The sequence below is a fragment of the Sorex fumeus genome, unplaced genomic scaffold, assembly GCF_029834395.1.
Source record: "Sorex fumeus unplaced genomic scaffold, SorFum_2.1 ptg000051l, whole genome shotgun sequence".
In the NCBI taxonomy this organism is placed as follows: Eukaryota; Metazoa; Chordata; class Mammalia; order Eulipotyphla; family Soricidae; genus Sorex; species Sorex fumeus.
Window position 1 is genome coordinate 11012388 of NW_026606108.1, and position 27016 is coordinate 11039403.

Consider the following 27016-nt stretch of genomic DNA (forward strand, 5'->3'; position numbering starts at 1 on the left):
ACTGTTTCTCTAGCAATTACTCCAACCCAGAGTCCTGGGGAGGGCACAGTTCCTCTGAGTTCAGTCATCAGCATGTTATGAGTTTCTTCTTTCCTGTTAATACTGTTTCTATGATGCAAAGGAAAAACTAAAAAAATATAGTGGTGGTACAGCCGTTAAGGTGTTTGTCTTGCACTCTGCGTGGAAGAAAAAGGAGGAGGAGGAGGAGGAGGAGGAGGAGGAGGAGGAGGAGGAGGAGGAGGACGAAGAAAATGTCTCTGGCTCCATTTTGCACTCATTGTGGAAGAAAGAGGGAGAGAAAGAGGAGGAGTAGGAGGAAGAGGAGGAGGAGAAAAATGTGTCTGACTCCATTATAATTTTCCCTGGATACGCCACGTTTTGGACCTTGGTCTCCAAGCATTTCTGCTCCACACCTATGTAGCACTGTGGTGGCCTCCTCCATGACCCTGTGATTTCACTGAGTGACTAAACTCCCGTCCCCTCAATCAACGATTGTTATTTTGCACATGGACAATGGGGGACCCAGTTTAGGCAGCTGCTGCCCTCTTTCCTCAGTCCCTCTGTCCCCTTCCTCATGCGGCTGGTCTAGGGGCACTGGGCAGTGGACACTGTGTCTGCCCAGGGCTTCCTCTAGACTGTGCTCAGGGAATCACTCTGGGGACCACTGAGGTGGCAGGCAAGGCAAGCACCCTAACCACCACGCTATCTCTCTGACCCCACATTTGGGGACCCTTTCTGTCTCAGGCGCCCCTGCCTGACTTCCATCCCCCATAAGCAGGGATGGTCAAGTCTCGGCACAGTGTCTTCCAAGGCGGGATGCTGGTGGGCAGACTGCAGGTGGGAGATGTGTGTGTGTGTGTGTGTGTGTGTGTGTGTGTGTGTGTGTGTGTTTGCTTTTTGGGTGATATCTGGTGGTGCTCAGGGGTTACTCCTGGCTCTGCACTCAGGAATTACTCCTGACAGTGCTCAGGGCACCATATGGGATGCTGGGAATTGAACCTGGGTTGGCCACGTGCAAGGCAAACGCCCTACCCGCTGTGCTATCATCCCAGTCCCCCAAGCAGGAGGTTTGACCCTTAGCTTTATGTCGCATCAAACCTTCGCTTTACTTTGTACACGGACAATGGTCAGGGACCATAAGGCAATGGCAGCTCAAGTCTCACATGGCTGAATTCTCAGAACTGCATAAAAGTTATAAAAGAGCTTAGTTAAACAATTAATACCTAAAAAAATCCTAAGTAGCAGTTCCTCTTTCACTTCACTTTAAACATTTTTAGCCAATTTCTTTGGTATTTACCTTCCTATCTCTCAAGGATATCGTTACTTCCCGATTTTTTTATATATATTGAAACATTGTCTCTCTTTTGTTTAAATATAGTGCCAGGTTATATGCAAAGTCTCACACATTCAAGGTATAAGCTTTACCACTGAGCTAGCTGCACCCCACCCTTGATTTAAAAATTGTTTAAAAAGTTATTTTACATGGGGGGGGGGTGGCTGGAATGACAGCACCATGGGCAAGGCTGTTCCCTGAGCACGGCCAGGAGTGACTCCTGAGTGCAGAGCCAGGAGTAAGCCCTGACCATTGCTAGGTGTGGCCCCCAAACAAACAAACAAGCAAATAAAGAAGTCATTTTATGTTTTTGCTAGTTGTGGGCTGCTTGGGGTTGGCTGCCAGTGCCACTCTGGGTTGTATGTAGTACAGGGACTGCAGCCCTGGGGCTCCTACACGCAAGGCGCGTGCTCCTGCCCTTGAGACCCCCGTCCCCACCCCTCCTGTTTCAGTCCCACCTTTCCTCCCTGCAGATGCTCAATAACCTGTTCTGAGTCTCTTCTGCATGAAAGGGCTTTCGAGCTGTGGGATTAGAATTCAGGGTTCTGGGGCTGCCACGGCCCTGCTTCCCCCCACCCCACTCTCCGTGGCTGCCTCCCCCCCTGCTCTCCTCCTGTGGCTGCTTCCCCCTTGCTCTCCCGTGACTGCTTCCCCCCTGCTCTCCTGTGGCTGCTTCCCCCTTGCTCTCCTCCTGTGGCTGCTTCACCCCTGCTCTCTCGTGGCTGTTTCCCCCCTGCTCTCCTGTGGCTGCTTCCCCCCTGCTCTCCTCCTGTGGCTGCTTCCCCCCTGCTCTCCCGTGGCTGCCTCCCCCCTGCTCTCCTCCTGTGGCTGCTTCCCCCCTACTTCTTGTGACTGCTTCCCTGCTTCCTCTCCTGTGGCTGCTTCCCCCCTACTCTCCCGTGGCTGCCTCCCCCCCTGCTCTCCTGTGGCTGCTTCCCCCCTGCTTCTTGTGGCTGCTTCCCTGCTTCCTCTCCTGTGGCTGCTTTCCCCCTGCTCTCCTCCTGTGGCTGCTTCCCCCCTGCTCTCTTCCTGTGGCTGCTTCCCCCCCTACTCTCCTGTGGCTGCTTCCCCCCTGCTCTCCTGTGGCTGCTTTCCCTGCCCCCCACGCCACTCTCCTGAGGCTGCTTCTGCTCCTGAACCCAGACTACTCCTGGGAAGAGCCCAGCAGCTGCACAGATGAGAAAGGGCAGAGTCCGTGGACGCACCGTCAGGTCCTGCAGTTGATGACGAGGTTGGGGTGGCCCGGCAAAGCAGGAGTCAGTGTGTCTGGGGCAGGTGCCCCATAAACTCTTTGCCCCTTTGAAGTCGTTTGGTTGTTGTGGTTTGTGGTGCTGGGTATTGGACGCAGGAATGCAGGAGTCCAAGGCAAAGGCTCTCCCACCAAACCAGGTCCCAGGTCCCTGATTGAGTTGTGATCTCTTTTTAATTTGGACATTAGCACTTTATTGGATATACTCTCTGCAACAATTTTTCCTTCTTTCTTCTTCCTTCTCCCCCCCCCCCCCCCCACACACACACTCCTTCTACTACTCTCCCTCTCCCTTCTCCTCCTATTTTTTGGCCATACCTGACTATGCTTAAGAATCATTCTGGGGCTGGAGCTATAGTCCAGTGGGGAGGGTGTTTGTCTTGCACACAGCTGACCAGGGTTCAATCCCCAGCATCCCATGTGGTCCCCTGAGCATTTCCAGGAATAATTAGTAATTTCTGAGTACAGAGCCAGGAGTCACCCCCTGAGCATAACGAGGTGTGACCCAAGAAGAAAAAAAAAAAGCAAAAAGAAGTAAGAAAGAAAGTAGACAAAATAAAAGGGAAAAAAAAAGAGTTATTCCTGGTTCTGTACTCAGAGTAACTATGGCAATGCTCAGAGGCCAGGAATTGAAACAGAGTTGACCACATACAAGGCTTAATGCTTGTAATCTCTCTGGCCCTTCACTGAATCTTTTTTCTTCTTTGTTTTTTTTTTTTTTTGGCTTTTTGGGTCACACTTGGTAATGCATAGGGGTTACTTCTGGCTCTGAACTCAGAAATCACTCCTGGCAGTGCTCAGGGGACCATATGGGTTGCCGGGAATTGAACCCAGGTCAGCCACATACAAGGCAAACGCCCTACCCGCTGTACTATCACTCCAGCCCCCTTCACTGAATCTTAAAGCCAGTCTTTCACTGGTGATTTAGCTCAGTGGTCAAATGTTTGCCTTGCACATTTACGAGGCCTTGGATTCGATCCCCAGCACCACAAGGCCCCCTACCACAGACATGTGCGGACCCCCCCATACCTCCTCCCCCTACAAATCAAAGTTTGGGCCAGAGTGGCCTAGTGGGTAGAGTACTTACTTTGCATAGAGACAATCCAGATTTGACCCCCAGAATCCCATATGGTTCGCCAATCAATGCCAGGTGAGCACAGAACCACAAGTAAGCTCTGAGCACAGCTGGGTGTGCCCCCCCCCCCAAAAAAAAAACAGAAGCTAGAAATATAGCCCAGCAGATTGGGCTCTTGCCTTGCACATGGTTGACCAAGGTTCAATCCTCAACACATCATACAGACCCCTGAGCCCCACCAGGAGAGACCCCTGAGTGCAGAACGAAATGAAAACCCTGAGTACTGCCAGATGTTGCCCCCAAACAAAACAAAATAAAAACAAAACAACAACAACCCCAAAGTCTTTAAATTTTAAAAAATTTAAAAAGTCTTAACATTTAAAAAAATTAATTTTGCAAAATTAAGACATAAACTATTGGTTGGAGTGATAGTGAATAAGGCTCTTGCCTTGCATGTCTCCTAACCCGGGATTGATCCCCAGCACCCCATATGGTCTCTGAGCACTGCCAGGAGTGATCCCTGAGTACAGTGCCGGGAGGAAGCCCGGAGCACTGCGGGGTATGGTGATCCCAAAACCAAACACACACACACACACACACACACACACACACACGCTATTAAGAGTAATAAAACAGCTCTGCCCTACAATCACTGAGTGAGACCCAGCAGCACTGGGACCCCCTGCCCCCCACCCTCCAAGAGTGTGTGAGCTTCACAACTAAGTGTGTGACGCCAGGAACACATGTGGAAGCACGACAGTCAGACATATGCAGACCCTCCGGACCCCACCCCACCCCATCATCACAGCAGCAGGGCTGGGTGTGGGGCTGGGTGGTAAGGCGTATGCCTGGTGTATTTGAGCTCAGTCCTGCCAAAACCCTCACCAGAACCAAGTACCCAAAACGAAAAGCTGCCACCACTGCCTGCACCAAGAAGAAAAGGGAAGTGGGGACTGGACAACATAGTTCAGTGGGTAGGGCTTTTACCTGGCATGTGGCCGACCTAGGTTCCATCCCTGGGACCCCATATGGTGGCCCGAGCACCATCAGGAGTAATTACTGAGTGCAGAGCCAGGAGTAAGCCCTGAGTAAGTTGGGTATGAGACCACCCCCCCCCCAAAAAAAAGAAGAAAGAAAAGGGAAGTTGAAGTAAAGAAAAACAGAAGAAGGGGGCGCCCCCCCTCCAGCCCCCTTGAGCAGTACAGTTTGAGTATCACAAGGCAGAAGAGGGAAGTGGTTAATTGTAGGCCCGGCCACCCTGGCACCCCAGGACATCTATGTCTGGGCAAGCGCCCCACTTCTCAAAACCTCTACACCCCTCAATAAATGGGGGCAATGAAACCCAATAGCCCTCGAGGGCAGCTTTGAGAGAGATGGAAGCGAGCCTGGGAGGTGGTGGGCCAGGGGACAAAGGAGAATCAGGCCCAGGACCATGGCAGAACCTCGCACTGGCAGGGGACAGAGTGGCCAAGGAATCCGACTTGCAGCCCCATCTCTGAGATGCCCTCACTGAGGCCAGAGAGGAACGGAACTGGTCCAAGTTTGGAGACTGGACAACCCTCTACTACCCTTTCAGCCCGGGGAGGATGGGGAACTAAGCAAGCAAGGCATGTTCTATTCAGTCATTTCCTTTCTAGAGAATAAGCATTTGCCCGTTTCCGGAAACGTCCAAGGAGCCGCATCAATCCATAGGTCTGCCCAGAAACAAGTGATCAGGCTCCAGGCAGCCAATGGAAACGCAGTGGCCCGTCCACCTGCTCTGGAGGAAGGTAGCTTTGCCCAAGTTCAGGGGATGGGGGATGGGGGGTATTTCCAACGCTTGGACTTTCACTTCCACTTCACCAGGTGGGCGGAGTGACCTCTAGGGGACGAATCAGATTCCTCCTCAGCCCCACTTGAAGCTGCAGGAGCGTGCAGGGGCCTCACACTTGCAGCCACCCTCAACAGCAAACAACAGCGAAGCAGCAGCAGCAGCACCACCACCACCATGGAGGAGCAGCGTGACCTCATCAACAGCCACGAGCAACTCCCCATTCTTGGCCAACACCCCAGGGCCCAGCAGAGGTACGTGTATGCCAGAGGGGGCTCCTCGGTGTCCCAGGCACCCGGTGTGCAGGGGCGGGGAAGGAGCCCAAGACCCCGGCGACAGGTAGGACACGGCTGTGCTCTGACGCCGACGCTAACTGGTATCAGCGCAAGTCTCTGGTCCGCTCCGGCTTCTCCCCATAAAGCGAAGGGGCTCCCTTAGGGAGATCGGGAGATGCCGGACCCTTCCCGACCGTCACGTACCCGCTTCACAGAGCCCCGAAGCCAGAAGCACCAGACTATGGAGGTGTGGCGGGCGCTGATGGAGAGCCAGTTTCTTCCTTCCCTTTCTGTTTTTTTTTTCCCTACTCCCCATCCCTCCTTTCTTCCTTGACCTCCAGCTGCTGCACTTGAGGACCTCGGGGTGAGGGATCAGAGCCGGGGGCTCCCACTTGTAGAACTTTATGTCCCATCTCTTTAGCTGCTTCCTCAATCCAAAACAAAGCTTCTTACAGAGTCGTAAGAGCAGGTTAAACCTCAAGTTTCCCCATCCCCCATGGACAGGGACCCCCCATGTTTATTCAGGGAGCTACCTCACAGAGATCTCTCCAGATGGGGATGTCCCAGAGAGTATGAGAGTGATTGGAAGAGGTTCGAGAAAGAGTGGGGGGTTTGGGTTAATTTTATTGGGGCTGGTGAAGTTTGATGTGGTCGGTGTCCTGCCAGGGTCCTTATTCCCTGTACCCAGAGCCCAGCACAGCCATCTAGAATATTCTCTCTTCCTGCCCCAAGACTGCCTTGCTCTTGTGTTTCCCTGTTAAAAAAAAAAAAAGGAAAAGAAAAAGAAAAAGAGGAAGGGGCTATCATGCAACTATTCCCAAGCTTCTTCTCCCCCAATCTCTTAAAGTGATTTACAAATCACAGAGATTCACAGCTGTGACGTCAGCTGTTACCAGGCAGAAAGGGTTTCAGAGAGGCCCGCAGAGGAGCTGTCCCTCGGGGGACAGGTAACTGGATATGGACGCGTGGGCCATTCATGCGGTAGCCTGCGAAAACCCCCCAGGAAGCCATAGCTGGCAGGGGTGACTCTTGTCAGGGCAGATTCTGCTCTTGTCTTGGGTGGATAAATCAGCTTCTTCCCCTTGGCTCAATAATAGTAACAATAGTAACCATCACAGTAATAGTTCTACTCATATAACTGTTGTAGTAATTACTGTCGTTAGTCACCTACAAAATACTTAGCGTTCAACTCCATCCTAATTCTCACAGTAACTGGATTTGGGTGCTTTTTTGTTTTGATTTGGGAGGTCACCCCTTGAAGCGCTTGGGGGTTTTATCTATTCCTGGATCTGTGCTTGGGGGGTCACACCTGGTGAAGCTCAGAAGACCATGCAGCGCTGGGAATCGAACCCAGGCCTCCTGTATGAGCTGGGTACTCCTATTATCCCCCTTTTTTACCCAAGGGAAAATGGAGACTCATATCGGCAGGTGACAAGGCTGAGGGAGCCCAGATGCGAGTGTGAAATCAGAATAGTCTGATCCAGGGGGTGGGAGCCGCTCCCTCTACTGCCCAGGCCCCATCTCAAGGGTCAGTGTGCAGGGAGGGAGGGCCAGCAAGGGGCAGCGTCGGGGTGGGCAGTGCTCCCAGCCAGCACCCCATGGCCCTTCAGTCTAGCTGCAACCCCCACGACAGCTTGGCCCGAGCGCAGGTCATTCCAGACTCAGGCCTGTTTAGGACCTGCCAGGGAACACTTCTGCCTGGCAACGCGTTTGTCAGGAGTCCTGCTAGTTCTGATTGGCTCCTGACTTTAATGGTTCTTCCTTCTAATTGGAGGAGGAGGCAGTGGAAAGGAGGAAATGAGAGGGTGCTAAGAGTTGGTTCTCGTCTAGAACCAGAGAAGAGGCATTCAGGATGCAAAAGGGGAAGGAAACCAAATCCTGAACTTGCCCATCACAACTGTCCCCCAGAATGACATTTGGGGTCACCTACGAAGTGAGTGCTGACCAGGTGCTTGGTATGCAGCCAGGAGCTTTCCCCTACCATTCCAACAGCCCTTTGGACCCCGAGATAAGACAGCCGTGAGGAGTCCAGTCCAGGTTATATGGTCTAATGTGATAGGAATCTAGATTCTTGGGCTTTATGAAACGCTGATGTAGAGAGAAGGGAAGGAATGTCCCTAACCAAGGATTTTTGCTTTCTCCTTCCAGAATTACAATCCTCTGGGCTGGGCCCGGCAAGCAGAGAGCCAATGAAAGAAAGCTGTGTCTGTGATGTTTCTAGGGAGAAGGTTGCAGAGCTCTGGCCCACCCATGGGCTACAAAGGGACCTCAGACGCCAGGGAGCCCTTAAGGCTCTGGCTTCTGCGGAGGCATGCGCACGTTACAGTGCGAAGGTCATAAGGACTGTTCCCCAGGCAGCCGCTTCCTCCCACCTTACCTGGGGTGGGGGCACACGGGACGCTGGCAGCCAGAGGCCTCGGGAATCTCCAGGGGGTCCTTCTGCCTGGTCACTCTTGACATGGGAACGGCTCATTCTCATCGGCTCCTGTTTGTCAGGCTTTTGTCTCTGGATTTTCTGTTCTTTGCCTCTGGACAAGGGTCATGCTCAGAGGATGTTCCCCCCACACGCCCCCCCCCCCTCGAGTGGGCAGTACCTGACTCCAGGGCCCCCAGCCTGTGCCCACTCCTCCTTTTAGGCGCACTCTCTCTGAGTCTCATCTCAGTGCCTGGGCAGAGGGGCAGGAACCCCTTCATCTGGGGGCCCCAGCCTGCCCTCAGGTCTCAGGACGGAGAGTGCCTGGAGACTCCCCCTCGGTGGCTCTTGTGGCACAAGCGGCCAGAGGCCCAAAGAGGACGAGGCTTGTCCTTGGCCCCCGCCACAGCCCAGGACAACTCAGCTCATGGAGCCGGGAAGGCTGTCGCGGCAGAGGAGGCTGGAAGTAGGGCTGTGTCTTCCAGCTGCAGGTCCAGACACCGTCTATGTGTCTGTGACAGGGAGCCTGGGAGGGGGCTGATGGCCGTGGGGGCGTGGTCCTCATTCCCAGCTGCCCTGGGCCGGCCATCGTAGAGGATTTGCCCCTGACCTGAGGTCCTCCTTTCCCTCCTCAGCAACTGCAGCCGTGGAGCCCTGGCCACTGGCTTCTCTATCATGGTGGCCCTGCTCCTGGCTGGCCAGGCCACCATGGCCTACTTCCTGTACCAGCAGCAGGGACGTCTGGACAAGCTGATGGTGACCTCTCAGACTCTGAAGATGGAACAGCTGCGCCTGAGCCTTCCCAAGTGTGCGTGTCAGGGCCGGCGTGATAGCACAGAGGGAAGGGGGTTTGCCTTGCCCGCAGCTGACGTGGGGTCAATCCCCAGTATCCCATATAGTCCCCCAAGCACCATCAGGAGTGATTTCTGATGCATAACCAGAGTAACTCCTGATCATCGTCGGGTGTGGCCCAAACAAAAACAGAGGGTTGGGGCTGGAGCAATAATACAGCGGGTATGGTGGGTACGGTGTTTGCCTTGCATGCGGCCAATCCCCAGCATCCCATATGGTCCCCCGAGCACCACCAGGAGTAATTCCTGAGTGCATGAGCCAGGAGTAACCTCTGCGCATTGCCAGGTGTGACCCAAAAAGCCAAAAAAAAAAAAAACACCAAAAAACCAGAGGGTGCTTGTCCCAACCCAGCCCCTCACCTCAGAGACCCAGTCCTGGGCCCACTGAGAGCCTAGCTCCTCCCACGGCTGGGGGGAGTGCCCCCTTCCTGGACATGGGGGTCCCACTCATGCGGTACCCCTGCCCCCACAGCTGCCAAGCCTGTGGGCAAGTACCGAATGGCCGCTCCCATGATGATGCAGGCACTGCCCATGGCGGAGCAGTTCCAGAAGGTAAGGGGGCTCTAGGGGTGGGGAGGGCAGGACCTTGTTTGAATGACTGCATGTGCCAGGCAACGGCCAGGGAGGACAGTGGGTCTGGACAGTTCATGAGGGCAGAGATGGTGCCTGGCGGAGCCACCTCAGGAAGAGGAGGGTGCCCTGGACTGGGCGGGCAGGGTCCCCCGAGGTCCTACCTGGGAGGGACGTGGGCAGTTCCACGGTCCTGTCCCTTCCCAGTGCCTGGCCATTCTCAAGGACACATGTGATCACTAAGGAAACTGTGGCCCCAGCCGGGCTGGAAAGGGGCCTGCGGGGGCCTCACAGTCAGAGGTGGTGGAAATGAGCCCACTGGGCCTGGAACCCCCAAATCTGATGTGGCCCCCGATTCTGGGGGTCCCCTTGGCCGGTCTCTGTGGGCCAGCGCTGATAACCCAGCTCCTTCCCTGCCCAGCCCCTGCAGAACGCCACCAAGTACGGCAACGCCACGCAGGACCACGTCATGCACCTGCTCCAGGTGAGAGGCCCAGGCTCTGCGGGCAGCTCGGCGGGCATGCTGCCCCGTTCCCCAGAGTGTTTGAGATGGGGGAAACCACGCCCACAGCCCGGAGGTCGCCTGCTCCACGTGCCATTTCCCCTTCTCAGGTCTTTTGCCTGCATCGTGCAGGGTCCGGGCCCTCTGGGCAGAGCCCCCACTGGCTTCCAGCCACAGGGGGATCCCTGGCTAGCTAAAGAGACCGTGTCCAGGGGCGGACAGACACGTGGGGGTGGGGTGGGGGGGCTGTGTCAGGACCTGGTATAGCCAGGGAAGGGGCCCAGGAAGTCTTCCTGGAGGAGGTGAGACCTAATGAGGGAGAAGCCTGGGGCGGGGGGCTGGCAGAACTGGCTAGAACCTCTCCGCTTGCAAGGCAAGTGCCCTCCCCACTGTGCTCCGGCCCCAGGGAGCTCTAACCTTCCTCCCTTCCCCGGACCCCTGCAGAGGGCTGACCCCCTGAAGGAGTACCCGCAGATGAAGGGCAGCTTCCCGGAGAACCTGAAGCAACTCAAGGACAGCATGAGCAGCCTGGAGTGGAAGGTCAGCTGGTTCCCAGTGGAAGGGCTGAGGGGGCCCCCTTGACCTGCGGTCCCGAGGGGGCAGGGTTGAGGTGCCCATCCCCGTCTGTCCCCTCAGGCCTTCGAGGGCTGGATGCACCAGTGGCTCCTGTTTGAGATGAGCAAGAACTCCCAGGACGTGGGCCCCACAGAGGCGCCAACCAAAGGTACCCGAGCGGGGCCTGGGGGGGGGCAGGGCAACTGAGAGCTCACGCGGGCTCTCCTGGTGGTGACCCCTGACCTGAACAGAACCCCCCAGCCTCTCTCCTCTCTCCTCTCCTACCTTCTCCTCCTGGGCTGGCTGCCCCCCTCTCCCCCGGCACTTCCTGTACAGATCACGTGTGTGAGACAGAACCACCCAAATGTCCAGGAATCCCAAAGCCAGCGCAGCACCCCCGGGCAGGCAGGGGCCCGTGGTCCCTGCCTTCAGCACCCGAGGCCCTCAGCAGGCACTGCTGCTGGCCTGTCCTTGAGGCTGTTTGTGCCTCCTCCCCCAGGGCCATCTCATTTCCCCTTAACTTGGGGTTCTTGACTCTGGGCTGGCCTCAGCAGTGGAACCCCAGCCCCGCACCCCCAGGTCAACTCTGCTTCACAGTTCCAGGTCGTGCCTTTGAGGCTCGCGGCCCTCTCTGGGCTGAGGCTGGGATCTCCTTGATATCAGTCCCAAGACACAGTGTACCCCCCTTCCTCCTCCTTGGGAGCCCCTGAGTGTTGGGGCACGATGGCGGCCACATTCCTTCTGTCTGGGGCTGCTCTGGTCCGGGTGCCTCCCCATGTGCACGGTGGGCAGGAGTCGTGGGGGCCCACGCGCCCTCACGATCCACCTGCCTGTCGCTTCAGCACTGACCAAGTGCCAGGAGGAGGTCAGCCGCGTCTCGGCCGTCCATCCGGGCTCGTTCCGTCCCAAGTGTGACGAGAACGGCAACTACCTGCCGCTGCAGTGCTATGGCAGCATCGGCTACTGCTGGTGCGTCTTCCCCAACGGCACCGAGGTCCCCAACACCAGGAGCCGGGGGCACCTGAACTGCAGTGGTAAGCGGAGCCCCGGCACAGCTAGAGCAGTCTTCCTGACGGACCGAGCCCGGGGGCAGCCACTCAGCCGTCCCCACCTGTCCTCCCTCTCCTATTTCTCTCACTCACCCTGTCAACAACCCCCTCCTCCAGCGGGCGGGCGTACCTGCACCCTCGCCCACACTGCACAGCTGCTCCCAGCTTCCTCACCAGCAGCCCTCCGGGCCTGGCCCAGCACCTGGCGGGGGCAGTGGTCTGGGCAAGAGTGACCCCTGGTCCTGTGCTCCTTTGCAGACCCCCTGGAAATGGAGGAGCTGTGGTCTGGAGAGGGAGTGACCACGGAGAAGCTTCGCCTAGGCAAGTGCCTGGCGGGCAGGGCAGGGTTGGTGTGTGTGTGATGCTGGGAGAGGACAAGAGCCCCCCTAAGTGTTGCTTCTCTTCTCTGCAGCTCTTTGAGAGCAGCTGATGCAGACACCAGCCCCCCAGGAACCAGGCAGCAACAGCTCTTCGCCCTGACCCTGCTGCCATGAACCCCTTGCTGCCCCCCAACCTGCTCTCACCCCAGTACCTGAGACCCAACACAACAGATCCTGCCAAAAGATGGCCCAGGACCTGTCAGGACCTGCCTCTGGGCACCCACGAAGTCTCCTTCCCTCATGCTTAGGCTGTGACTTTCCAGCCCGGATGTGGGGGGGGGGGGGGTGGTGGTGGTGGGGGCAGTGAAACAGAATTCTGCCCACCCACCTGCTCCTCACTGTCCTGAGTCCCCTCAGCTGAGCCAGCTTGTCACTACCCCTGGGGGCGACAGCTTGTGTGACAATAAAACGTAGTCAGTAGAATCCTCCTGCCTCCTGCGGTGCTGTGGGACCAGTCCTCATTGCCACAAGGGGACCGAAGACCCCAAAGGCAGGGCTGTGCGGGAAAAGCATGAAGGGTGCCTCCCAGGCGCCCGGGAGGCTGAGCCAGAGGTGACATCTGGACACTCCATGTGTGTCTGGCGCAGGGGACAGGGCCCAGGGCACGCTGCCCCAGAGCCACGCCTGGCCTGGTTTCTGTGTCAACACAGGACTCCCACCCGCTAGGTGAACAGAGGCTGGGCATGCATGGGCCCCGGCTCCACCCCCAGCGGTGTGAAGGCAGGTGCCTCCCGTGTGGGGACCTCCGAGGAGCCAGGGCCGTGCCACAAGGGTCCCTGCTCTAGGCACAGCCTGCAACCTTGTGGAAGGAGGCCCAAGTGCTTTTTGGGTCACACTCAGCGATGCACAGAGGTTACTCCTGGCTCTGCACTCAGGAATCACCCCAGGCAGTGTTCAGGGGACCATATGGGATGCTGGGAATCGAACCCGGGTTGGCCACGTGCAAGGCAAATGCCCTAAAGCCTGTGCTCTACTGCTCCAGCCCCGAGGAGGCCCAAGTGAAGAAGCGCAGTGGGCCTCTCCATGTCGAGGCTTATTTCATTGACTTCTTTAGATTTTCGGCCATGCCCAGCAGTGCTCCCGGGCTGATTCCAGCTGGGTGTCGGGTCTCACGCGGTGCAAAATGTCAGGGGCTCCGGCATGCGGGTGGAGCTGTCACTCCAGCCTGCCAATGCTAAGCCTAAAGCCACCAGGGCATTGGGGGCCTCGTTCTCACCCACATGCCCATGGGCAGGTGCTTCAGGAGAGAGATCTCCATGAGCCGAGGGAGGCTGCACGGGCCTGGGCCCAGGGCCCAGGGGAGAGCGGGGGTGGGGCTCTGCACCGCCACCTGATATGATCTCGGCTCCTGCACCTTCCGTCTCCACCGGCCTGACCTTGTGGCGCTGTGGGGCTGACAGCAGCCTGGGGAGCCGCTGCGAGCCCTGCGTGAGCGCCCCTCAGCTCACAGTGCATCCCACAGACCCCTCAGGTCCCCCGAGTGCCTATGGCAGTGGAAACAGACTGAGCAGCTACTTACGGGCGCCAGTCGGACGCCCCTCCCAGGAAAAGCAAGTGCAGACCTTGACTTTTTGTCCTTCTCCTGCAAGTACTTTAATTTTGGAGTTTTTTTTTTTTAAACAAAAACACACACACACACGAATAGAACTGGGTAAAAGACTGACAAGAGGTGAGAGCCGGGCAGGGAAGAAGCTGCAGTGCGACCCACTGGGCCTGCAGGACGGAGGGAGAAGAGGCAGGTCACTTAAAAAAATAAGATCTACTGTACACATCTACACTCAGTGCCCGTCAGGACGGGGCCAGGCGTGAGTGAGTGAGGTCACCGGAGCCAGCACTTTGCCCTGGCCCAGCCTCCCTGCAGGCTCCTGGGCTGGGCCGGGATGGACACAGGACGGAGGGAGGGGCGGATACAAATGCAATATTCCAACTCATGGCAGGTGGAGGGCAGAGGCAGGGGCTGGGCACCTCTTGGCAACTGTCCCTGAGGGAAGAAACAGCCACGTTGACATTCCCGACCCTTTTCTCCTCCAAGCCGAACCAAATCCAGTCCAACCCTGGCACCTCGGGGCAGGCAGGTGGGCAGGCACGCCTCGGGAGCTGGGCGGGCACTCTTCTCTCTCTCGTTGCCTGGGGCATACGCGGCAGAGCTCAGGGTTTACTCCTGGCTCTGTGCTCAGGGGTCACTCTTGGGTGGTACGGGGGGCCTTAGGGGACGTTGGGGGCTGAGCCTGGGTTGGCCGCGTGCCGGGCAAGTGCCCTCCCCGCTGAGCCCTCTCTCCAGCCCCTTGGGGGCCTGCCTCGGAGCTGTCCTGCGACCTCTCCACTTACGGGAGGCAGGGGCCAGGACGCTGCCTAGTCAAGGGCACACGTGACCCCGCCACCACCCCTGGGAGCGTCAGCGGGCAGCGTGGCCTGCGGAGGAAAGCCTCGTTATGGATCCAGGGAGTGGACGCGGGCAGCGGCCGGGGCACCTGCGCTGTGCCCACCACCTCCGCCCTTGCCCCGCCACATGTGCCGGGGTCCTTCTGGCTTCACCCCCCTGACCTGGAGGAGCCAGGCCCTCTTCCTCCGGGCCCCCAGGGGGCAGGACAAGTACCTGCTGCTCGTATCCTCACACAGGCGCCTCTGCCTTCTTCTTCTGCGGGGAGAGAAGAGTTAACCCGAGGTGGCACTCTGCCCGAGCACACAGAGACGGGGTTCCCAGGGCTCCTGGGGGCGGGGCGGTGCTCCCCGGAGGAAGGGGAGCAGCTGAGGGTCTCTCCACGTGAGAATGTCACCACACAGTGGGCAGAGCGCCCCCTGCCGGGGACCCACTCCTGCACCCCACAAGGCCGAGTCTGCAGATTCCTACTGGCCAGGCTCCTCGCAGAGGGGAAGTTCCCTCACGGGACTCCCAGGTCTCTGGGAACCCGTCCCACACCACCCTGACATGCCCACAGAGCAGAATACTCCCTCGGGGCAGCCATGGTTCCTCTCTGGGCCCCAAGACAGCCCAGGGAGACCAGTCTCACTCACCAACCCCCCGCGAGCCCCAACACCCCAAGTACTCCCTGTACCTTTTTCTTCTTTTTCTTCTGCAATAATACATCGCTGTCTTTGGTTGAGGCCTTCTTAGCTTTCTTTTTCTTTTCCCTTTTCTCCTTGTCTTTTTTTTCTGAAGGAAGCAAGCAAGCGTTTCAACAAAAGGTGCAGCTCGAGTGCAGGGATACCAGGAGAGTCTCTCCCTGCCTGGGTTTTGGGGACAACCTAGCGGTATTTGTCTTTGACCTACTTAAAACAGCATCTACACATGTATTTCAAGCAGATCCTTTCTGAGCTGGAGAGAGAACACAGTGGAGGGGGCACTTGCCTGGCCCGTGGCTGGCCTGGGTTAGGACTCTGGCATCCCAGTGGTCCCCTGAGTCCTGCCAGGAGTGAGCCCCGAGAGAGCACAGAGCTCTTGGGTGTGGCCCCCAAACAAAACAAGAAACAAATACTTGCTATTTCTCCAGATCACACCAGCAGCACTCAGGGTTTATTCCTGACTCTGCACTCAGGAATTAGTTCTGGGGGGGGCTCGAGGGACCACATGGGGTACTGGGGACCAAACCTGGAACCCAGGTCGGCTGTGTGTGAGGCAAGGCCCCACCCACTGTACCATCTCTCTGGCGCCCAGACACCTTTTCCCTCTGAAGTGAAAATGAACCTTGTGGCCCAGGATCTGGCACGTTCGGTGCCTGGCCGAGCTCGGTGAGGGCACACCTGGGAGCCAGGAGCCCGTATCTGTGCCACTGCCCGCCCCGAATCCCGTCTCCTCGCTCCCCTGTGGCCAGCCAAGGGTACTGAGGCCGGGATGCAGCCCACTTACTCTTTTTTTGGTTTTTGGGTCACACCAGGTGACACACAGGGATTACTCCTGGCTCATGCACTCAGGAATTACTCCTGGTGGTGCTCAGGGGACCATATGGGATGCTGGGAATCGAACCTGGGTTGGCCGCGTGCAAGGCAAACACCCTACCTGCTGTGCTATCATTCCAGCCCTCAGCCCACTTACTCTTACTGGACTTGTCCTTCTTGTTCTTCAGGTTGCTGTCCTTGATGTCCACCTGCCCCTGGGTCCCTTCTGGTTTCCCTGTGGCCACGCAGGAGCCGGGACCCGCCTTCTTTTTCTTCTTCTTCTTTGAGTCCCCACTTGGTCTGTCTTTCTTGGGCTTCCCTCTGGAAGTGGCGGGGGCCTTCTCCGGGGAGGCGGTGCCCTCCCCACCTTCCTGGGCTGCCAGCTGCTTCTTTTTCTTCTCTGGGGCCTTGGCGGTCAACTGGTCCCCCTGCAGTTTCCGTTTGTGGCCTGCACGGCCCTTGCTGCTACTGTCCTTGGGGGTCTCCAGGGCCTTCCTGCGCTCCTGCTCCAGCAGCTCGGCCAGGACCTTCACCACCGAGGCCTGTACCTGCGCCTCGCTCAGCGGCCACGGCTCGCTCAGGAGCCGCTGGGCAATGTCACTCTGCAGGGCCAGCACCGAGGCCTGGGGGTTCACAGCCTCCTTCGGGGGCTTCTGAGGACTGCTGCCAGCCTTGCTGTGGCCTGCGGAGAGGCGGCAGGAGTCATGGCTCTGGGAGTCCGAGCATGCAAGCCAAGGCGGGCAGGGCGGTGAGCCCCACCCCCCAGCCCCCAGCCCCCAGCAAGGGTCCAAGAGGGAGTGAGGCCTGCTGGCCCTGCCTCGTGCCATAGACCGGATCGGGCAGGGGTGGAAAGTGCCTTCAGGACACAAAAGGTGGGGCTGGAGCGACAGCACAGCGGGTAGGGTGTTGGCTTTGCATGTGGCTGACCTGGGTTCGTTTCCCAGCATCCCATATGGTCCCCTTGCACCGCCAGGAGTAATTCCTGAGTGCAAAGCCAGGAGTAAGACCTGAGCATCGCCGGGTGTGACCCAAAAAAAGAACACAAAAGTTCAGGAAATGCCGAGGCAATAACTGGGGGGGGGGGCAGGTGGAACACTTGGCGGCTGAGCCAGCTGGGGGCCGTGGGGGCCCCACAGACTCTCTCTGGCTTTCTCCCGCAGGGGGGACAGCACCCGTTAACCAGGGGGGCCTCTCTGTCTTGACACAGGAAGGCAGATTTCTGGAGGGTACCCTGAGGCTGCCTTTGTGACAGAGAGGTGTAGGTCCAATAAGGCCCGGGACCCTGGACTCAGGGAAGAGTGAGTAGCCCCGAGCTAAAATAGTCCCCCCCACCACCCACTGCCTACCTGCGGTGGGGGAGGGGGGCACTATTTAGTCTGGGCGTGCTGGGTGTGGTGGAGACACATGCCGGCTTTCCCGGCCCACCCGAGCAGCATCTGTGATGAGAATTTTGCCCACCTCTGCTCGTCTCAGTGTGACTACACATGCGGACGGACCTTCGCAGCAACAGGCTGACTGGCCTACAGCAGAGCTGGGGTGAGGGAACAGACTGACCGTCCCTTCCCACGGCCCAGCAGGCCTCCTCGCGGGGTCTGGGCCCTGGCCTGCCTTGTGCCCTCTCAAACACCCCAGGACGACAGGGCTGGGCCACCTCCAAGAGCTGCCCTGAAGAGCCTTATATCACTAAATGTCCAAATACAAATGACTCAAGTTTGCTTTTTTTCCCCCATTTTTTGGGTCACACCTGTGGTGATGTGGGGTTACTCCTGGTTACTCCTGGGGGGAGTATTGGGGGACTATATGGGATGCTAAGGGCTCACCCTGGGTCGGCCGCATGCAATACAAACACCCTACCTGCCGTACTACCGCACCAGCCCCCCTATTTTGCTCCGTCTGGCGGTGCTCAGGGACCACATGGGATGCTGGAGATAGAACCCGGTCAGCCATGTGTAAGGCAAACGCCCTCCCCGCTGTGCTACCCTGCGCCCCCCAGGAGCGACCTTCCTAAGAGAGCTGGGCCTTGACACCCCCTGACCCCTGAGGCTGGGGGGGGGGTGAGGGCAGACACTGCGAGACCTCCAGCCTCTCCACCGACTGGCCGGACTGCTGCTGAGGGAGCTTGCGCGCTCTCTCTCTCTCTCTCTCTCTCTCTCTCTCTCTCTCTCTCTTTCTCTCTCTCTCTCTCCCCCCACTCAGGGGCAGCGTGTCCAGGGGACCCTGCACCGTCCCGCCGTGCCCTCGCCTGACGTACCTGCTGCGGGGGAGGTGACGCCTGCTGCGTGTGGGGGCCCCCCGCCCTGCTTGCCGCGGGGAGCATCTTTGGCGGCCGGAGCAGAGGCGCCCGAGGCACTGGGGTGCGGCCTGGGGATGGCCTTGGCGGGCTGGAAAGGGGTCACGCAACCTGAGAGGAGAGACTGAAGAGGCCCGTGTGAGAGGGGCCGAGCCGACCCCTCCTGGTCGCCCCCGCCCCCGGCTCCCCCCAACATACCTGGGAGGGCTCTGGCTCCTCGTCCTCGCTGGACTCTGCCGAGGTTTCCTCCACCACCGTCTCCTTGCTGGACCCTGCATCTACACACAAGCAGCGGCTCCTGCTGGGCCTGGCCGCGGCCGCCCTCCCCCCTGCCCCCCAACCCTCGCCCCACAGCAACCCCCCTCCTGTGGGGAGAAGCCAGACAGAGGAAGGGACCAGGGCATGGGGGGGCGGGGGGGGAACTGAGGCCCAGGCAGGCCCTCGCTGCCTCCCGGATGCTCACCCAGGCGGGGCTGCTGGTTCTCCTCACTCCCGGAAGAGCTGTCTTCACTGTCACCCGAGGTCCCAGAGTCGGCAGCTTTGGTGGGTGCTGAGGCAATGGCGGTGGCCCGGGCATGTGTGGGGGTTCCATGGGACGTGGTCGCGGTGTGGGTCATCGGAGCAGTGCCCCCCTAAGTGGGTGGACGGAGAGAGAAGGCAGGCGCGCTCAGGCATGGGAAGGCTGTTTCCCTAGCACCTTCCATGGCCAGGAGGTGAGCGCACACCCAGAGCAAGGCGCCGGGCTCAGCCACGGGGGACATGCTACCCTGCGGGTTCGGCTCACCCCAGCTGCAGGCGGGGTCCTGGCGGCAGGAGACTGCGCCTCACTGGTTTTCTGGGCGAGAACCTTGAGGGTGGCCTGGGTCAGCGGGAGGCTGCCTGACTTCTTCTTCGTCACCTGTGGACAGTCAAAGGCAGCCCTGAGACTTGGCTCCCTGGACACTGGCTTGTGACATCCGGGGGCAGTGGAGAGGACTGAGGGTGGGCAATGGGTCGATGCTTTCACGGGTTTCCCAGAGGCCCAAACCCGCCCAACCCAGGGCTGGGAAATAGCCAGTGCTCCCAGGGCATCTCCAGAAAGCGGTGCCTTCGCGGGGGGCCAACATGGGGACAGGGCCACAGCCTCGAGTCTCCCTGGTCCCTCCTACACCCCATGCCCCAGCACGCAGTGTGTCGCTCCCTCAGTTCCACACAAACACCGCCGAGATCCCCGCTCTGGGTCCGGAAGGCCCCCAGCCCTGGCCTGGCTGCTCTCCCTGCTTCTAAGTCTCCGGCAAAGAGACCACCCTGCCGGCTTCCTAAAGCAGGTCACCCCATCACTCCTGAGCTCCCAGTGCTGCTTCAGAGCCCATGATTTGTAACGGGAAACATGGACTTGGTCTTTGTCCCCTTCTGGGCACAGGGCTCCCGAACTCCGGGGGCTTCCCCAGGGCTGAGCGCGATACAGGTGCCTGACTCGGTGAGCGAGCAGAGTCCTAGGAGCACCGAGGGTTTTCACTTTTCAGCCCACACGGATCCCCGAGGCTGAGGTCCCACAGGGATACATACCCTCCCCCCTCGCGACCTCGTGAATCTGCCTCCATCCCTGCGGAGCCCTGTTAGGGAAACGCTTCTGAGCTCTGAGAGCTGCTCAGGCCATCTGAGCCCTGTAGGTGGCCTGTGTAGCTGGTGACCTCCTGGGCTTGTGACCGGTAGCTGAAGTGGGGGAGGGTCACAGTCCAGTGGGACGGAGCCCCCCACGCCCCAAATCCGTTGCCACCTCAAGTGTGAGAGAGTGTGATCCCGTGGGTCCCAGTGTGTGAGGCAGGACCCGCTTGGTCCTTTTGGGAAGTCCTGCTTTCCCGGGCAGGGCTGGTCCCACCGCCTGCATCCTCCCTGACTCTTCCTTCAGTGCCCCCACCGCCCAGCACACAGACGCCGGCTGAATGGACAGTGAGAGCTGCCAGCTGCTCCTCCCAGGGGCAACGGCCCTAGCTCCAGACCACCTACCTAGAGCTAAGGGGTGTGGGCCACAGGGGAAGGAACGCAACCTCCAGGGCCCAAGCTGGACCTGTCCTGGGCAAGTCTCAGGGCTCCTGGAGGGAGGAGCGCTCAGCGGCACCTTTAGATCTGTTGGGTTTCACCTACGGGCCATGGGGCACTCACTAAAGGCAACTCTGGGCCCTGCAGAACAAAGCCGTAGGGCAAACCGAGCGGAAGCAAAAAGCTGCTGGCAGAGCAGAGGCACTCCGGCCGGCAGAGCCGCCCACTGTGGCCGGGCTTCCACGCAACACCCCCGAGAAGCCCGAAGGTAATGGGGGTGGGGGTGGGGTGGTGTGTGGGGGAGGGGGGCTGGTGCTGGGACTGCAGCCAGCAGGAAGGGGCAGCCATGTGTGGTGACTGAGCAGAACGATGTCCCACTGCAGTGCCCTCCAGTCCCCCACACCTGCCAGGTACCTACCAAGCCCCCCCCCCCCCCCCGGCCGCACCTATCAGGTATCTGCGTGCCCTCACTGCAGTGCCCCTCCCCCCGCCGACCCCATGCCCGCCGGGTACCTGCGTGCCTGTCGCCTGTTGCTTCTTGCCATCCATCCCCTGGCTGGAGGTCTTGTTGCTGCTGGTCCCGGCAGGAGCGGCTTTGGGGCTGCTCCTTGGGAGGGCCATGGGCCCACTCACCGCACTGAGGCTAATGGCTGAAAGGGAGTGGGGGGGAGTGGTGTCAGGGCACAGAAGTCCCCAGAGCCCCCTGCTCACTCACGGTCTGTCACTGGGAGCTTGAGTACATGCCCCCCAGCCTCTAGGAGGGGTTAGGCTTCTCTACACTCAGATCTTGGTAGGCTGGTGATAATACACTGGCAGGGTGTTTGCCTTGCATGTGGCAGACCCAAGTTCCATCCCTGGCACGGGTGGTCCCCTGTGCCCTCCAGGAGTGATTCCTGAGTGTGGAGTCAGGAGGAACCCCTGAGCACCACTGGGTGTGGCACAAAAACAAAATAGGGAGGGAGGGATGAGAGAGAGAGAGAGAGAGAAGAGGGAGAGAGGAAGAGATGGAGGGAGAGAGGAAGGAGAGAGACGAGAGAGAGAGAGAGAGAGAGAGAGAGAGAGAGAGAGAGAGAGAGAGAGAAGGGGGGAGGGAGAGAGGGAGAGAGCAACAGTGAGGGGGAGAGATGCCTGGGCTGAGAATGTGGGTCAGGTGCCAGGACATTTGTCTTGCATGTGCAAGGCCCTGGGCATGACCCCTGGCAATTCTGGTCTGGCCAGTATTGTGGGGACAATATTGACTAAAAGAAAGAAACAGTGTTTTCATAACTGCCACTTGAAAATGCGTGCTGGTGTGGGTGGTGCTTTTTCCCCTCGGGGTGGAGGGGCAGGACCAGGGACTCAGACGGGAGGCATGCGAGGCTCTGCGCTGGGCTGCGTCCCTCCCCTCTTCCAGCCGAGCCCGAGAACTGAGCACAGGTGGACTCGGCCCTTCTGGGGGCAGGGCCTGGGCTGTGTGGCAGAAGCAGGGCTGTGGGGGTGCCGTGGGGTGTTGTGTAAATGGGGGTTCGTGTGAGAGCTGAAGGGGTTCTTGACCACGACTGAGCCCTGAGGTGGGGCGGGGGGCTGCTAAGAGGCGGCCTGGGGTCCCCAGCTCAGGACCCTGATTCTTCTGGCGCCAGGGATGGAACCTGGGTCCGCAGCAGCAAGGCAAACGCCCTGCCCGCTGCTTTACTGCTTGCCTGCTAAGATCCGAGAGGAGCACTGTCACGAAAGGGGCTTTTTCAGTTGGGCGAGGGGTCTGCGTGTGCGCAGGAACTACACTCGGCGCTTACACACACCACGCGGGGCTGTACCCTTGCGGTCTCTGGATTGCAGTCTCTAGAAACAGCTTTTCCTGCCATGGTTGTTAGAATCAAAGGTTCCCAGAAGTCACAGACAGCTCCAGCTGTCTCCTACCAGCCATCACCCAACACGAACAGGGCCAGGGTCCGGGGGCTCACTCAGCCTTTTTTTTTTTTTGGGTCACAACCCACAGATATACAGGGTTACTCCTGGCTCTGCACTCAGGAATTACTCCTGGCAGTGCTAGGGGGACCATAAGAGATAGCGGGAATCGAACCCGGGTTGGTGGTGTGCAGGGCAAACAAACGCCCTACCCGCTGTGCTATCGTTCCAGCCCTCACTCGGGTTTCAGCTCTTACAAAACCCTCCTCAGACTGCCTGAAGCCATGGGTGGGCAGGTCCGAGTCTCTGTGGGACACGGCTGGCGCCTTGGCCCACGTCCCCGCTCACCGGGAGTGGAGCACTGCGTGGCGGGGATCACGTCCTCATCCTCGCTCTCGGAGGAGGAGCTCCTGGCCGTGCTCTCCGAGGCCCGGGCCTTCCGTGGGCCGCCTGCAGCCTGGGCTCGCGCAGGGGCAGCTGCTGGGCCAGCTGGACTACGATTAGGGTCGACAAAAATCAGAGGGAGTTTAATCACCTTGAAAAACAAAAACAAAACACACCCCCCAGTGATTAACAGTCTGGCGAGGGGAAGGGAGAAGGCAGTGGGGGAGGGGGGCGGGGGGAAGAGGTTCTCTAAGGCGAGGGGTTCTCCACTGCCCAGGTACCCCAGGTCAGGCCCCTCTAGCACCCAGCACAGCACCTCGAGGGCCAAGAGCCCCCGGTCAGCGGTGCTAGCTCCACCGTCCGGGGATGGCCCAAGGTCACCCCCCCAAGGGAGCCCAGCTCACTGTCTTTCCTCTGCTGGCCTGGTGTCCCAGACACACACCCCAGTGTGGGTGCTCAAAGTGGCACCCCACCCCCCACCTGCCTCAGGACTTAAGGTTCCCCCTGGAGTGGCTCCCAATCCAGCTGGTCCACCCAGGAATTCTGTGAGGGTGCCCGGGATGGGGGAAGCAGAGACCAGAGATGCGGGCGCTGGCCACCACCAGCACGGCTCTTGTCGGGGTGCCTGTGTGACCAGCACACAGCCCAGCCAAGAGCACCTCCCTCTAGGCCGTGGGCTCTTCCCCGCGAGCAGCACCCGTGCGGCCCTCTGGGAAAGGGGCAGGGCTGTGCAGCCTATGTTCGAGCCGTAGGTCCAATTAAACACAGTTTAAGCTGGTCCGACAAACACAGTTCTGTGGCTCGGACTGCACACAGAGGCGGGGACAGGAGGCACCTGGGCCGTCAGGGGCCCGAGCGGAGGTCTGGCGGCCAGCTTCTAGGCAGGGGCGACCCCACCTTGCCTGGGCATGACTTGCTGCCCCGAGGCACCATGGCAGAGGGCGAGCAGCAGAACCCAGACACCGAGGACTCGTCGAGTGGGGCCTGCAGCACCCATGCAGGCCAGCCTCTCCCACAGCACCTGACCATCTCACCGGCCGGACTCTGGCCCGGTGCAGGGTGCCAGCGAGGCACAGGGACAAACTAGGTGGCCAGGGGCCCGCCGGGCACCAGGGACTCGCTGCCCTGCTAAGCCGCCTCCCCCGCGGCTGCTCGGAGCTGCCACTCGCATAGCCTTCCTTCCCACATGCTGAAACAGAGAAGGATGCAGAGTGGGAGAGGGGATCTATATATATGTGAGAAGACAGGGGAACAGATTGTCGGGGACGGAGAGAGGCAAAGAACCCACTGAGGCAAACAATAGCGTCTGGGATGTTAAAAGCAGCTCAGCAGCTAAAGCCGCCCCCAGCCTGTTCCCTGCCCACGGCTGCCCACGGCCTCTGGGCTGTGGGGGAGCAGAGCACAAGGGACCCCCCGAGGCTGGGCCCTGCATGTGCAGAGGTGGGCCACGCTGCCCAGGGGCGGGGGACCCTCTCTCTGCCAGAACCTCACTGGCGAGCAGGTCGCCATGTGCCTCACTCTCCACCTGTTGGAAGGCACCCGGGAATCCTGGCCTGGCCTTCTCCCAAGGGCCGCTAGCGGACTAGCACATGGGGCCAAAGGCCGCCTCCTGGGGAGGAAATGGCAGTGTCTCCCTGGGGGTGCCGGGTAGGAAGGACCGGACAGGACACAGGGATGCCCAGAGAAGGCCTGACACCAGCACAGCCTCCCCGCCCCCCCGCCTGTGGGGAAGTAGAGCCTCCGGAAGCTCAGCCGGGGATCCAAGGATCAGCTCTCTCGAAGAGCTCCGCAGGGCTGACCCCGCACCAGGCCCCTCCCCCTGGGGTCGTGAGGTGCGGAGGAGGGGAAGGCTTGGGTCGGCCTGGAGCTCCAAGGAGCAAGCAAAAGAGGCCTCACTCACTGGAGCACTTTCTCTAGAGGGACAGGGTGCGTGTCTCCTGGGCCACCCCACACCCGCCCTGAGAGCAACAGAGGGGCCCCCATCCCCATGGTGAGGAGACCGGGGCCCGAAAGGCTTCCCTCTGCCTCTGCCTCCACCGTGGTTGGCATCCATCCCTCCCCAACTGGCGGGCTAACAATAAAAACAGTCCAACTTGTCAATCGAGAGCTTGATAAGCACATAATGAAGACAATCACGGTGATTAGTGGGCTGGGGACGCGGAGCCCAACTCCCCTGTTGGGAATCGAGGATTGTGCCGCTTCCTGGGGGGGGGGGGGGAGCACAAACTGGTGACTTTTCTCCCCTTTCTTTTTTAATAAGGACTCGAGAATCTTTAGGACTAACGTACCAATTAGATGGTTCAGTTTAAGCATGATGTTCATTTTAATTGTGTTACTCCGCCCCCGCAGAGTAGGGTGAGGCAGCCCCTTCCCTCCCAGCTGTTTAGCTCCTCCACACCCGGGCGGCCCGAGGCCCTGAGAGCCCGGCTCGCCTGGACCCCATGGGCTGGCTCCAGTGGAAGGGGTCGAGCCAGTGGCCTGGCCACACCCGCGTCCAACATCCCCGTTCTCTCACTGCCGTCAGCCTGGGGGGTGGGCGGGGGGCTCCTTCCTCTTTCCTGCCTCCTTAAAATGGGGCCAGAAGAACGGGTGGCCCTCGGGGCTGTGGTGGGGATGAGAGGAATGGGGGTGGGGGGCTGCCCCCCGTGCTATGGGGAGAGGCGGCTGGAATGAGGGGGAGACAGGGAGATCGCTGGTCTGGAACCTGTAGAATTCCAGCATCCATCTCTGAGGGGCCTGGAAGGAGCTTCCAGAAGCCGGGGGGCAAGATGAAGAAGGGCAGTGCTCTCTGGTGGACAGGTAGCAGTGTAGCAGCCCTGGGTGCCCAGAAGCGCCCCAACCCTCCACATGGGCCCTTCCCTGACATCACAGCGGCCCGTGAAGCTTGGATAAGTCACAGCAGCTCACGGGGCTGGGGCTCCCCGGGGGGATGGCTGACATGGGGGGCCCTGAGAGCTCCTCAGCGGGGAGAGTGGGAACTGGCCGCGCTCTGGGCCACGGTGTAGGCGAGAGCAAACAGAAGCGGGGCAGTGCTGTCCCTCGCGAAGGCCCCTCGCTGACCTGCGAGGCCCTCGGCCAGAAGGCCCGGCCTACCTCAGTGCTCTCCGGGGACTCCTCGGGCTTCTTCTGGGGCGTGGCGGCCAGGGCCTTCCTTCCGGGGGGTTTGGAGTTGCTCTCCTTCTGAGGGGAAAAGCGGGTGGTGGGGCGAAGTTAGCTGAGGGCAGACGCCCGCTGCCGGCACAGCTGGGGGTGCCCTGCCGACACGCACGGAGACGGCCCGTTCCCTGTGCAGGAACCAGGTACCCAGCGTGTCTCCTCCTCTCAGAGCTGACCCTCAGCTGCAAAGGAGGGGACTACATCCTGGGGGCTCGGGCTCAGCACTGGGGTGATAGGACAGCAACGCAGGACAACGCGTCACTGCTGGTGCTGACACGGAAAAGCAGGCGGCAGCTGCTTCCCTAGCAGGAATGAAGGTGCGGTGGGAGCCACGTGGGGGACAGAGAACTGGCCGTCACCCTCAGTCTATCAGCAGGACAGATCACTGGGCTGCTGAGGCCAGGCTGAGGATCAGGCTTCCTGGTTTACTTGGGAAGAAATCAGAAAAGAGGCTGGAGCGTTAGGGCTAAGGCACTTCTCGCTACACATGACCCCATTTGATCCCCGGCACCGTGCAAGAACTCCTGAGCCCTGGGCGCTGCTGGGGGTCTCTTTTTCTCCCCAAAAGGGAAATTAGGAGATGAAAGAGGGTAGGAGGTTAGTCTGGCCTGAAGGCTCCTCCTGCAGGACACCCAAGAAGAGGCCACCTGGAGGGACGTGTTCACAAGATCACAGCCGGCTGCTCTCCAGAAGGGCAGGGGCTTGCCCAAGCTGCCACTCCCAAAAGGTGGCTTCTGAGAGCCAGGCTCAACGGTATGTGCTCTGCCGGAGCCAGGCCTGTGAGCACTGCCACCCCGACTTCCACAGGAGCAGCGAGCCAGCACGCCCAGTGCCACCCTGAGCTGGTGGGCTCTCCCTGCAGGGAGGGGCAGAGCTGCTGACCACAGACCCTAGCTGGGGCGGGGAGGAGACACCCCGAAGGCCATACCTCCGAGGACTGTCACCTCTGGATCTTCTGACCCCGCTTGCCTCTCCCAAGCTGTGGGACAGCAGCAGGTGGGCCTGACCCTTCTCGTCCTTCCCTGCCCCTGCCCGACCCCCGGCAGTGCCCTGGGAGGCTCACCTGCGTGGTGCTCCCTGGGGCCGGCGCGTCCTCCTCACTGTCCGATTCTGTGCTACTGCTGCTGCTGCTGCACTCGGCATTCTCTGGGCGCCTCCCCGCAGAGGGGGTTGTGGGGAGTGGCTTCCCCGTGGGGGCGGGGCCGGCCCCTTTCCTGGGAGACCCCTTGGCGGGGCCGGGGGCAGCTCGAACCTGGGCATTCAGCTCTGGGGGCTTGGCCTAGGGAGACACAAAGACCCTCAGGGCAAGCAAGGGGCACGGAGGACAAGCACAGGGGCTGCC

The 27016-nt window shown here is 59.8% G+C and overlaps 2 protein-coding genes across 2 annotated transcripts in view; one reads left to right on the forward strand and one right to left on the reverse strand.

Moving 5' to 3' along the window:
• The first annotated feature begins 5598 nt into the window (after positions 1-5598).
• CD74 (CD74 molecule) lies at positions 5599-12466 on the forward strand. Its single transcript, XM_056124647.1, has 9 exons — positions 5599-5721; positions 8791-8963; positions 9479-9558; positions 9998-10060; positions 10523-10618; positions 10715-10802; positions 11476-11667; positions 11941-12003; positions 12095-12466. The coding sequence occupies exons 1-9, from the start codon at positions 5645-5647 to the stop codon at positions 12100-12102; spliced, it is 840 nt and encodes a 279-aa protein (XP_055980622.1). The 5' UTR covers positions 5599-5644; the 3' UTR covers positions 12103-12466.
• Positions 12467-13683: 1217 nt separating this feature from the next.
• Positions 13684-27016, reverse strand: part of TCOF1 (treacle ribosome biogenesis factor 1) — a 35681-nt gene continuing 22348 nt past the window's right edge. The window contains exons 15-26 of the mRNA XM_056124732.1: positions 26738-26953; positions 25612-25698; positions 22483-22669; positions 20764-20900; positions 19013-19126; positions 18692-18860; positions 18427-18506; positions 18190-18352; positions 16096-16620; positions 15119-15216; positions 14659-14700; positions 13684-14043 (exon numbers count right to left, since the gene is read on the reverse strand). Of these exons, the coding sequence (XP_055980707.1) occupies positions 14674-14700; positions 15119-15216; positions 16096-16620; positions 18190-18352; positions 18427-18506; positions 18692-18860; positions 19013-19126; positions 20764-20900; positions 22483-22669; positions 25612-25698; positions 26738-26953 (1803 nt within the window). The 3' untranslated portion in view covers positions 13684-14043; positions 14659-14673. The remainder of the gene's footprint in view (positions 14044-14658; positions 14701-15118; positions 15217-16095; positions 16621-18189; positions 18353-18426; positions 18507-18691; positions 18861-19012; positions 19127-20763; positions 20901-22482; positions 22670-25611; positions 25699-26737; positions 26954-27016) is intronic.

Coding starts and splice junctions, on each gene's coding strand:
- CD74 (XM_056124647.1), top strand. CDS start 5,645: ATGGAGGAGCAGCGTGACCTCATCAACAGCCACGAGCAACTCCCCATT. Junction 10,619..10,714: donor TGAGCAGCCTGGAGTGGAAG/GTCAGCTGGTTC, acceptor CTGTCCCCTCAG/GCCTTCGAGGGCTGGATGCA. Junction 10,803..11,475: donor CACAGAGGCGCCAACCAAAG/GTACCCGAGCGG, acceptor CTGTCGCTTCAG/CACTGACCAAGTGCCAGGAG.